The sequence below is a fragment of the Cryptomeria japonica genome, chromosome 10 (assembly GCF_030272615.1).
Source record: "Cryptomeria japonica chromosome 10, Sugi_1.0, whole genome shotgun sequence".
Classification (NCBI taxonomy): domain Eukaryota; kingdom Viridiplantae; phylum Streptophyta; class Pinopsida; order Cupressales; family Cupressaceae; genus Cryptomeria; species Cryptomeria japonica.
In genome coordinates this window covers 494,800,497-494,813,690 of record NC_081414.1, presented here as the reverse complement: position 1 = coordinate 494,813,690, position 13,194 = coordinate 494,800,497, and the positions used below count along the sequence as shown (strand labels likewise).

The 13,194-nt window shown below is 36.5% G+C and overlaps 1 protein-coding gene across 6 annotated transcripts in view; it reads left to right on the top strand.

Moving 5' to 3' along the window:
• LOC131039366 (uncharacterized) overlaps positions 1 to 13,194 on the top strand; it is a 336,970-nt gene that overhangs the window by 189,352 nt on the left and 134,424 nt on the right. For 5 of the 6 annotated variants that reach the window (XM_057972093.2, XM_057972092.2, XM_057972090.2 and 2 more), the window contains exons 17-19: positions 7,073 to 7,141; positions 7,259 to 7,402; positions 7,666 to 7,740. In XM_057972093.2, the coding sequence (XP_057828076.1) occupies positions 7,073 to 7,141; positions 7,259 to 7,402; positions 7,666 to 7,740 (288 nt within the window). The remainder of the gene's footprint in view (positions 1 to 7,072; positions 7,142 to 7,258; positions 7,403 to 7,665; positions 7,741 to 13,194) is intronic. The other variant, XM_057972095.2, reaches the window with a different exon arrangement.

Sequence of the window (13,194 nt, the reverse complement as noted above, 5' to 3'; positions counted from 1 at the left end):
TTGTGGTGTGAGCATTAGTTTTCAAGGCTTGAAGACTATGGAATCCCCAATTGCTGCTGAAGATGCTTACCCTTCTGAATTTTCATCACAGTGTTGCAGATTCTTGTTCGATGTTAGAGGAACCAACATCACCTCCGAACAAGAAGATGAAATACAAATACGACAAATACCAGAATGAGATTGCTCCCACTCAAGTGGTCTATCTCATTGATGAGATCTGAGACACGGAGATCGGATATGTTGACATGTCTGAGTTCTTGGAAAGGACAAAGGGTTCATCTACACATTGGATGCAGCTGGTTATGAACAACCATATTCATTTGGTATCTTCATTTCCAGTGGTTGCCTTAGAGCCTGAATTTGTTCTCGCATGTGCTGCTCATTTTGATAGAGAAACGAGAACAATTAGGGATGAAGATGGGAATGTTATAATCAGATTAGATCTAGAAGCAATTGACAAGATCTTCAAAGTCCCCGCAGCTCCTTTGTATGCGGACATCACTATGAAAAATGCCCTGGATCACTACAATCAGAGAAGGTCAGATTGTATTAGGCATATTAATGCTAAGTGGCCGAAGACTCCCAGGACTTGCTTTTCTAGATGGCCTAAAAGCTTTATCGCTGCGACTTCATTGAAGAGGTTGTCGACATGATCACCTTTCTCAGTAGGATTATGGGTTTGAGATAGTCTAACGTGTTTGAGATTTGGATGGACAAATATATTGTGATCATGAGAAAGGGGCAATCTCATATTTTCTGGCGAGAAATCATCATCGACAACTTGTGTGAGCAGCTGTCGCAAGTTCCCAATACCCTCACCTTTTATATGAATTCATACTTGGTGTATATTGCAGCTTCACTCAGACAATTTCCTGGGCTTTCCACCAAGGGTGATAGATCGCTGGTGCTTGTATGGAAATATTATGATCAACTGACTCTTAGACCCAACAGGATTCATTATAGAAGAGTGCAGGATGCGTTCTTTGGATACTTCATGTGTCTCTTTGATAAGACCCTCAAGAATAGAAGAGTCTCCGAGGCAGCGTGGAAGAAGGTGAATGAGTATGGCTGCTTGTTTCTGCAGTTCCCAACTTTCACTTACATGAGAGTTGGATGCTTTGAAGGCCAACCTTACATGCTGCTAAGGCACCCTATAGACAAGGTTATTCTAATGGAGTTGGCAAGACAGTTGATGGTAGTTCATGCAGTACAACTTGCCAATCATAAGATGGGTATCAATATTTCTTCACACAATCCATTACAGATTGGTCGGTACTCTTTGAATACTTCAGCAAGAGCCAAAGCAATGGAAATTGAAGTTCAGGAGATTAAGTTGAAGAAGTTTGTAACGAGTAAGGATTTTGATTACCGAGGAATGAAGGATAAGATCAAGAGGGCTTTCACCCTTGTTCATTATCTGGAAGATATTTGGGTTGATCTTCGCATTGAAGAAGAAATCAGAAGGATGGATTACAGCCGGCTCAGCGTGGAGCAGATTGTTGATCTTGATTTGACCCGGATTCCGGAAGGCATGGTAGAGGATGGAAAGATTCTTGATCTAAAGTACATAGAACAAGGAGTTGTTGAAGCTCCTCTTCCTTCTCCTCAATGGTCGAAGAAAGAATGTGATTCTATTTTTGATAGATTTCAGCCCAGTCTCGCAAATACCAATGCTTGGCTGAAAAACAATAATGTCAAGACTATCAAGATCAAAGGTGGAGCATAAATTGATTCAGCTGGACCTGTTGGACGAAGATCCAAGGTCAGGATTAAGTCTAAAGAAGGTGCCTCTTCTTCTGGTACAAGAATCAAGTTGAGAGTCAGCAGAGCTTTGGTTATCCCGCCTTTAGAAGTGTCACTAAAAGGGAAGGAGAAACCAGAAGTGCAAATATAGGTTATTGATGTCGACAATGATACTCATGAGGAGAACCCAGCAGGATCACCTCCTTCTGTAGGATCGAAGTCTCCTCATACGTCCCTTCCCCAATTGTCATTGGATGTACCTATGTCCCCAATTGATACAGATGTAGATTCTTTCTCCACCGTTCATGTGGAACCTGTGGAACCAAGTACATCTGCCTGTACTATTATAGAAGTACCTGTTGAGACTTCTCACAGTGGCTTGGAGAATGTCTTCGATGTAAATCTCTCATACGCCATCTTGTCTAATGTTTCTCTTCCTGAGATCAATACTTACGCAATAGTTTTGATAAGTTCATGACGAAAGCAAATCATGATTTGTCATCCGAGTAGAGGCTTGTTGCTGTTTAGACAGAAGCCCCTCCTCGAGTTACAACTATGGTACAGGCAGAGCTTGTTTCTTCAGAAACTACAGTTGTTGTCTTTGATGTGAACATCTCAGAACTACCCTCATGGCTGATTTCAATCACACCTAAGAGGAAGAAGCAAGAGATCTCTCCTGATATCTTTGATTTTCGAAAAGTTGCGAAACTTAAGCCCAGACCTCCTAAGAAGGCAAAGACAGTTTCACAGGTGGTAGTGGACAAGAACAAAATGAAATATGCAGAAGTAGCACAACCACTAGTTGAGAAGCCGCCAAAAGAGATGCAGTTGTCAGATTACAAGCTCACGAGGATAGAACTTGGAAAACAGACATTCTGGTCTCAAGCATGATGCCCAAGATTAAGAAGGACGAGCTTAAAGAAAAGAATTCACAGCTCATAATAGTGATTCAGAAGATCACAAACTCTTCAGACTAGGTTGATCCTTTGACCTCCTCCACCTCTGAAGAATCTATCAAACAATTGGAGAAAGCTGCCCGAAAGGCTAAGGCAGTGGATTCTTGGGTAGATCAGCTGATTGATCAGAGTACCCAAGTGGTGAAGAAAGCATTGCACATACTGTGTATTGTAAGAGCAGCAAAAGTAAAATTGAATCAAACCTTGGTAACTTTTAATCAGTGTCTAATTTCAATTGAAAATGATTTGAAGATCTGGCATGAGATGGATCAGGTCAAACGAAAAATTTTATGCAACAATATGGTGATTTCGAACAGGGAAAGATACATAGAATTTGAAGAACTCATGAAAAATAAGTCATTGGTCATCAAGGAGCTCATCAAAGATGTGCAAGCCACCCTTGAGATAAGTGATGAAGCTGAGGAGGATATCATCTCTAGTTTTGACAAAGTATCTTGCAAAATCATAAGTCACGATGGAGAGCTACTCGCTGAAAATATGATTCTTAATGACTTAGTGTCGAGCCTTCGTCAGGAGTTAGAGTCGAAGCAGTTTGCTGTAGCTTCGATTCACAAGTTCATGAATTACCAGTTGTTCTCTGATAAAATGCAAACTACTCTCAAAGAACATAGAGAAAGAATAGTAAGGTGTTTTGATGTCATCATAAAGACTGTTGCAGTTGCCAGAAATATAGTAGGCCCAGATTCTGATGAGTTGCAGAGATCCATTAGCAATTTCCAGTCTTTCATAGTTAGGAATCTAAAGGAATAAAAAGTGTCTCATAACACTTACTCTTTGTTTAATGTATTTGGTTTTTTTGACAAGTTACATGTAAAGACAAATTTTGTGATTGCAAGTGTCACTTTCACTCGCATTCTTGTAAAATGTAGTTACATGTAAGGCAACTACAAGTTGAATTAGATTAGGACTGTAGTTGGAATAAATCATGGTGGTTGAGAGAATTTCTCAAGTTAGTTAGGATCCTCCCACTTTTTTCTCAAGGCTCCTCTCCTATATATACTAGAGAGGGTCTTTTGTATTGGATATCTTTTTGGCAAACAAGTAAACTCTGCAGAATTTTGCACTTGTAAAGACTTTGAGCCATGAAGTTGTAAATTGTTTGTTCTCAAATAAAATCAAGGAGTTGGAATTTCAGACTTTGAGTTGAAGCCATACTTTGTGTTCTTGTGTCATATTGGAGCATTTCTTTGTACTTAATTGAAGTTGTGGAAGATTGTTAAGAAGAGCTTCACCCAAAATATCTTTGGACTTTGTGCTGCAAATATCAAAGGTGAAATTAGTTTAGTTTGTTGTTAGAAGTTGAGAAAAGTTACACGACTTTGCGCTTGTAGTAATTCTTATCTAGAGTAATTGAAGGTGCATCATACTTGCAGACTTTGCACTGCCATATGCTGTACGTTGTTATTGTCGCATCATACTTATAGACTTTGTGCTGTAATATGTTGTAGATTGTCCTTATTACACCATTCTAAAAAGGGTAGATAGGAACTTAGGAACTCAAGACTTTGTGCTTGATTGTTGTTTTTCTGTCTCGGAGGAAGTGACGGAAGTCTTTGTGCTCTCAGGAAACTTCATTTCCTCTCTTGGTTCCATTTTAATTTGCTGCTATTATTACTTCACAATTGTTTCTCCTTTTCTGTGAAGAGGAAAGAGCATAATCTGTTCTGAAAAAAGAGAAAAGGTTGTCGTCCCATCCATTTTAGATTAAATTAGTATTAGAAAAGGGGGAGCCTTAGCTAAATTAGGAGAGTTTATACCAAAGTTCCCAGACTCAGACTCGGCTTTGACTCAGCTTGTGACTCGGCTCGGACTTGACAAAATAAGAAAACCCTTGAAATTTAGAGATTTTTAAATGATTTAAAACTTGTTTCATACACCCATTATTGAATTAAGCTTAAAGACACTATAACATTATCAAATAGAAGCTAATTTGATCACATACATAAACATACATCTATCACATGCATAGAAATGTAAATTGTAGCTAAAGGAATTAGAAAACATAGATATATAGAGTTATAAATGTTGTCCAATGTATATAAAATCCATGACTTCAAATGTTCCCAAACACATATGTAACTGTAAAGTGTAAACAAAAACAAGTCTATGGCTTAGGCTCAGGCTTAGGCTCAACCTCGTCTATCTGCCTCCTAGAAAGGCATCTAAGGTAGGTCCTGGATGACTGAGTAGCCATAGTCGCTGCCTGTGATGTGCCAGTCTGAGTAGCCATAGGTGTTGTGCCTGATCGTGCTCTATCCTCCTCCTTTGCCATAGCCACAGCCTCAGCCTCTCTGTTTGCCTGGTCAACCCACTCAAGGTCCTCATCAGTGAAGACTGGATCGGTGGACTCAGTGAGCCAATCGGACTCGGGGTCGACTTCCTCTAGAGTGATTGGACTGCACTTTTTTAAGTGACGCCGGCCGGGTCACGACCCTTGGACTCGGCTTGTCAGGGAATGACTTGCCGACTTGGCGAGTCACGCCCCCTGACCCGTCTGAGCCCGGGTCAGGGTCACCGTGATCCAGCAGGGGTCACCCGACCCGCTGACTCGCCGCGAGTCACGAAACTCTAGTTTATACTCATGTGCAGTGGTTGAAACCACAATTTTGCACATCCTTGCGGGTGTACAAAATTTTCAACCAACAATTTCTTCATAAAATAGGAATATAAAATATAATCGCTTCATACAGCCAGAACTATATTCAATGCACTCGGTCCTGAAAACTTAGTATCATATAATTCTCATTCAATAAAGTTTGCATCTATTGGAAGCCTTTGTATGATAATGAAAGACTACCATCGCCAAGGAGATGTCTGTGCAATTCTGATATCCTAATATCGAGATTTTTTTCTGCATTTGACTCCTTCGATTTAACCAGTTTGAACACTTGGCATATGAAGAGCTTGTGCCAAAAATATAATAAGCAAGAACATTTCGATAAAACTTAAGAGATTAAGTTGCATGCATTCTCCATGATTTCCTTACGAAAAACTTCCTTGTCTCTATAGTCTTAGGATTCAAATATGCACTGCTCATAATAAATGTATTCCATATATTTATTCTTCATCACGTGTTTAGTCTTTTTCTTGATATAGCTAGGTATAGAAACAATCTTTACCTGACTTTGTCCATAAATGTTTCCCTTGTAATTTCTTCTGACATCAATGGCAAAATCTTTGACATCACTGACAACTATTTCAACAAAGCTTTCTCAATATTAACAATACTTGACGGAGTCTTGTTTGGGGACATCAAATTGAGTATCCAAGGCTATAGAAATTGTGGGAATAACATTTAAACTGTTTGCCCTGTGATCTAATGAATTTGGGACTAAGCTTTAACTATGCATCTGTCCTTTTTGGTTAGTGAAAATTTTCTGTAAATTAATTCCTACCATTGTTCCATCAATATCAATGCAAGCATCTAGAATCACAGGGGATGTGGGCATCAGTTTAATCATGTCTTGGTAATGGAATCAAATGTTGGCACAAGTTAAGACACAACTACACCAATTTGTCAGATCACGATCCCTATTTAGAGCTAATGTAAAAACAGTAAAAAATATAATGATGTATTAGTCTAGGAAGCTACATTGAACAAAAAAATACAAGGTACCAGATTCCACATGACATACATCCACAAAATTACATTAGTATTTTCAACTTGTAACTTTTTTAATTCAATATTAGAGTTAATTAGTCCATGCCATATGCTGCTTCTCTAATTCTTCTTCTGTGTCCTAATCTTCTTCTCCTATGATACATAGTTCTATATTGTACAATGGCATATATAATGCCTCAACACATTACAAGTCGTAGGAATATGCTTGTTAGTCATGTACTGTCTTCTTTGAAAGCCTTGGATTATGCCAGAGTTTAGTATGATACCACACAAGCCAAAAGCTGCCACTAGTTTGGTCTATTTATCTGTCAACCTAGTAGGTGCTGTGGTATGTTTGATCATGGTCAATTGATGGTATAGGATAAGGCTCACAATATCAGATGAAATATGCTTTCAAAATGTCTCATTGTCATAGTCATGTTGGTCGATTGGGGAAACATGTCTTTATTAAGCTATCTTCATATTTCCTCCACTTATGGCCTTTTTCCTTCTTATTCTCATCTTGTGTGGAGAAATGGTGTGTGTGTTGGCATAGTTTACGTTTCAAATTTTCAAGTTCCAATTTGCACATTTTTTTGTGAATTCATCGTATATTTTTCTGCTTTCACTGCAAGGTTAAGAAATTACATTGTTTGAAGCTATGAAGAATAGGGGCAGGTTGTCATGTTTATTTCCATTGGGTGCATTATTTGGGTGAAGATTTGCCTTGCTAAAATTTCAATTTCTACAGGTTATATTTGAAGGTGTTTATGCTTTACACCCAGACATTCGAGCTTATCTTGACATCTGGATAGCTGTTGTAAGAATTCATCTTTTTTCCTTGATTCCATCTGGCTCTCAATATTATGATCTGAGCATGCTCAGACATGAGGACTTGTGAGAGCTTTTGTAACGTTCTTTCCTCTTTTATTTACAGATAGGCGGAGTTCATTCACATCTTCTTGCAAGAGTGCAAAGAGACATGAACAGGATTTACCGCCCCATTTCACAGAATGAGATCATGACAACTGTTTTTCCAATGTTTCAACAATTCATAGAGCCTCATCTTGTGCATGCACATGTCAGTATAAAGTATTGCATAAGAAATGCTAATAAAAAACCATATGTTTTATTGAAATCTAAACATGCTTTTCTTTCTGACTAATTAACTTTCAGCCTAGGGTATTATTGTTTTGTTTCATAACAGAAGTCATAGCCTCATGTTATCATCTTTGAGTATGCACTATTTAATATGGTTATTAGCAATAGTACATGGAGCATTATACTCACTTACATTTCATTGAGTTCTCTCACATTTTTATTTATACTTGTCTTCTTTAACAGCTAAAAATTCGCAATGATTTCGATCCAGTACATTCACCAGAGAGCTCACTATTTGTTTTAAAAAGTAACAAAAAGGTTTGTATGCAATATTCCATAACTGTGTCTTTACAAGTTTGTTCCTTTATTCATATTTAAACTTACTTTATTTAATTCATTTTAATATTGTAAAATGTTATGGAGAAATCATTTTGTGTTCTTTTTGATGCTATTTAATTCATGGATGCTTTCTGTCGTGTATTCTGTGTGGGATATACAAAAACCAAAATGAACATATGGCTGGCTGCACATAATTTTTAGGTGTTATACATAGTCTTTGCATCAGTGTGTTTTGCTAGTAAGTGTATGGATTGATATTTATGCTTATCTTACCTGTTGTTGCTGTGCAAATACATACCAGGAAATTTGGATATATGGATATTGGATACTCACGTAGGTTCTAATATGTATGGAAATCTACTGAGTGAGCCTTTTCTTTAATTATCTTTATGAGGGAGAAAATGTGTCTAGTTTATCTTGTAAGGTAATCAGTGGTTTTTATTACAAAGGGATTGTGTTAAACCAAATCAAAGAATAGAAGAATCCACAACAGTAAGTCGACACCTCTTAGACTAAGAAACTTATTGATGTTCTTTGAGGCCTTCATTTCTGGATACATTCAATGTTTTTAATTTCAAGTGAAGAAGATCTCTTGTTTAGGTTCTACCTATTAAATATTATCAAGGTCACTAGGAGACATGGGTACTTGGAGACCCTGGAGACCGATACTAGTACCGGTACGACTAATTTTCAAAAATAGGAGACGGGTACTTGGAGACATTTTTTTTTTAATATAATGTAATAATTTCCATAAAATATCATGACATAAAACATTGTAAACAAGAACAGTGGTAAAGTTTAATATTAACATTGAAATTGAACAAAAATTGAAATTAAAATTGCTTATACTGCTGGCAATGCTTAGGAAAAGACAACCACAATTTGGTTTAGAAAATAAAATGGCAATGCGCAGGGGGAAGAAAACAATTAACGTGTGTCCCATGTTTAACGTGTGTCTAATAAAAGTTGGTTTTGTTGGTCTGCACTGTTCTATACATTCCCCGAGTGCCTTTATGTCATGTCCCCTCCTTGATCGTTAAATATATCCTAAATGAGGCAAGTATTATTATTGATTAATATAATGATTAACAAATGATTATTTAGAAATTTATTTATTTATTAAATAAATTATTTAATTAATATATTAATATTTATTTATTCTTGAAGTATGATAAAGTCAATTATTTAATATATATTAATATTTTAAAATAATATTAATATATTAAATAAAATTAATATATAAAATAAATGATTAGAAAATGATTAATATATTTAATATATATTAAATGGGAAAATGAGCTAAAATAATTATATTAGAATAAAACATAATGAGGCGTATTAATATTTTTAAATAATATTAATATATTAAATAAAATTAATATATAAAATAAATGATTAGAAAATGATTAATATATTTAATATATATTAAATGGGAAAATGAGCTAAAAAAATAAGCGGTGTGACGGTAGTCGCAGCGTGGGCTGCAACCCGTCACACCCATTCCCATGGAAGGGTCCCCGTGGAGGGACACAACCATTCCCCTCCATGGGTACATAACCAAAGTAATCCGTAGAACCAGTGGGGAGGACGGGGGAGTTAAGAAGTACAGGCGGTATCATCCTTGTTCTCGGGGGTATGCATAGGATCGTGCTTAATAGGTATGCTTGATATTTGAAGCCCGATAACATTCCTCTGCAGAAATTAATAGTAATATAAATCTAGATAAAAATAATAATATAATTATAATAGTAATAATAATAATAATTATTATTATTATTATTATAATGTTTTATAAGTTCTGCATCTGCAGTAATATAATGATAAGATCTAAGAATAAATAATGTATATGAATATATATTAAACTATATGTATATTAATAATTAGTACATAAATCAGATAGAATGTTTAAGATTATATTAGGAAGAGGCCTATGTTCTTGTTATCACTGACTGGATTCATGTTAAAGATAGTTCTGTTTCCTAATCAATTTAGTTTAAGCCAAAGTATGTCGAGATGGATTAATTATGGTTAAAACAAGCCAAGACTTAGTAGAGGACATTACAAGTGATACGACAGGAAGGGAGACGGGAGGATAGCAAGCGGACTACGGTCTAGGAGCTTCAACAACAGACTGCAGTCTGCGACAGGTAAGTGATGTCTGCGGTTCACAGAGGATATATATGTGTGTGGACGTGTGTGCCACACACACACATATATAGTAATGAATATCTTAATACATGTTAATGAATAATTCTGGATATATATATTAATGCATATTTGTGAATATACGTTAATGAATAGTCATGAAAATATGTTAATGAATATTTGTGATGAATAGTTCTGAATATATGTTTATGAATATGTCTTTATATATTAATGAATCTTCCTGAGGACATGTTAATGAATATTTTGTGAATCCGAATACATGTTAATATAGGAATATGTAAATGTGGATTATGGAATGAAAATGATAATGAATTATAGAATGTAATATGAATGATGTGGCTATATGATGGAGGCTATTTGGAAGAAATTCCTTTAGTCTGATGGAGGGATTATGATAATCCATAGACTTGGATGATGAAATGCATCATCCAAGGCAAGGAATTGATCCTATATGATGGTCTTCCTTGGTATGGCTTGGGTGTAAGAAATTACATCCAAGATAGGAATCCAATTAACCTTCGATTTCCTAGATGGCTTGGGTGTAAGAAATTACATCCAAGATAGGAATCGAATTAACCTTCTATTTCCTGGATGGCTTGGGTGTAAGAAATTACATCCAAGACAGGAACCGAATTAACCTTCGATTTCCTAGATGGCTTGGAACCAAGATGGGTTCCAAGAAGGCGAGCTTCACAGCCGCCTAAGGACATATCTCAGTACGGCATTCCTATCCTTTTTATTAGATAAGAATTGTGATTAGTGTTAATTAAGTAATTTAAGTTAAATTGCAAATTAGATTATATATATATATATATATATCTATTTTACCCCGAGTTTCTGGGATGGGGATGACAGGGGATGGCGGGACGAGTTTCCGGGACGGCAAATTTTTTTGCCAATTTTGGGGACGACAAAGGGGACGGCTATATAAAATATAGGAAAAATTTAAAATATATAGTAAAATTTAAAATGTTCATATGAAAAATAGATAAAGCATGTATATATACATTATATTCATATGAAAACATGGATAAAGCAAGTATATGTACATTATAGAACCTTAACATACCACATTTATGTTCAGAATTCATTGTCAAGACTCAATACTCAATATGCATTCATAATTGAAAATACATTGTCAATATGCCAACACTTGTTTGCATGTAGTTCATTGTTTCTTTCTGGTTGAAGGATATTTTGATCATCTTCCATTTCTATTATGACCTACAACCGCTTCTTTATGCACTACAAAGTTTTGGATGTTTGTGAAATTCTATACCAAGTTGTTATACATATTTTTGAGTGCTTTTGGCTATGATTCAGACCAGTTTACCTTTCATAATTGTGAAAAGTTCAATATTGTAGACCTACAACCACTTTTTTACGCACTACCGCATTCTAAGTGTTTGTGAAATTTATTACCAGGCTGCTGCTCATTATTTCTAGGTGCTTTTGGAAGTGATTCAGACATGTTTACCCATCATATTAGTGAAAATCCAATTTTATAGACCTATAATAAAATAAAAAAATGTTTTTTTGAGCATTTGAGTCTTTTTTTGTTTTTTAAATGTCTTGGTAAAAGGGGGACGGCTGGGCCGGTTAGGGGACGAGGGACGTCCCCTTCGAGAGTCACTGCCGTCCCCAAGTTTCCGGGACGTTTCCCACAAATTTTGCAATATTGGGGACGGGGGATTTTAACCCAGGGACGCGTTCCCGGGTTACGTATATATATATATATATATATATATATATATATATATATATATATATATATATTTGTTGTATTCTAACAATCTGTTTTGCAGAATAATGATCTCTAACTAGTAGGGACATTACACTTTATATGAGTCTCTTGATCACTGTAAATTGACCAATTGTCCACACTTTGAAGTTAGCAACCGACATTTTATCAAGGATATCTAGGATAATTTTTTGAAAAGTCGTGAAAGCATTGGACAGACCAAACGACATTTGGTTGTAGGCATACAACCCTGTCTTCTACGAAAAATAGTTCCCAACTTATCCTCCTCGGCTATGCTTATTTAGTTATACTCAAAGAATCCGTCTATGACTAAGTAGATCTCATGACCCATTACCTCTTCAAGAATTGAGTCAGTGAAGGGAATTTGAAATGGGTCCTTGATAATTACATCATTCAGACTTTTGAAGTCCACACATAATCAAATCTACTCTGATTCCTTATTTAGGGAGACGACTAGCATGGAGACCCACTTACTAGTCTTGATTGTGAAGATTATGCTCGCTTTGAGTATTTTCTCTATCTCCTCTTGGACTTTGGCGACATAGTTTTTATTCATCTTGTAGGGTCTCTTCCATATGGGTTGTGCTCCTGGTACGAGGGGAATTTAATGTACACATTGTTTTGGCAACATCCCTTTGAGGTTCTTGTATTTCTAGGCAAATGTGTCCTTACGTTCTGTGAAGATTTTGAATCCTGCTACCTTCAACACTGGGTCCCAATCATCACTGACCATTATTGTCTTTAGGTTGCCTTCATCTCCCAGGTTCACTTTCTTCTTTCTCAGCTCCTTGTACTTAATCACTTTGTCTTGCTCAAAATGGAGGGCTGGTATGCCATCCAACCTTGGTACTTCTTGATGTGTTTTTTATGCAGTTCAAACATAGAATAAAATACTAAGTGTTCTTATCCTCTTGAACAAGGAAACCTTATATGCTAATAAATGTGATCAAATAAGATTACCACAAGGTTTATTTAGTCAGGTCTTGACTTCGATGGAGTCGACCTAAGGAAGAGAATACGAGGCAGTATTTCATGTGGTGCTAGGGCTAGGCTAGACGGATTTTAGGGTGTAGAGGGACTACTGAAGGCGGATTTAAGGTGGTAGAAGGACAATCCAAGGCACACATGAGGTGGGATTAAGGACAAACTAGGGCAGGTTTTAGATGAGGCTAGGGACAAGGGAAAGGGTGGTATTCCATAGTGTAGAAGGACTAAGCAAAGTGGTAATCAATGGTATGCAGGAACAAATGCAAGGCGGTCCTAAGGTGAGGAGAGGAACTAGATGAAGTGGATTCAAGGTGGTGTTAAGGACTAGATAGAATGTTTTTTTTCATGATGTGCAAGGACTAAGCAAGGGGCACGCTTTCTAGGTGCACAAGGACAAGTGCTAGGCAGCCTTGAGATGTTTTCAAGGACAATAAATCTGAGCGGGATTTCAAGTTGCATAAGGACAAATGAAGCTGGGTGCTAATTCAATGTGGTTAAGGACATTGCAAATGCTAGGT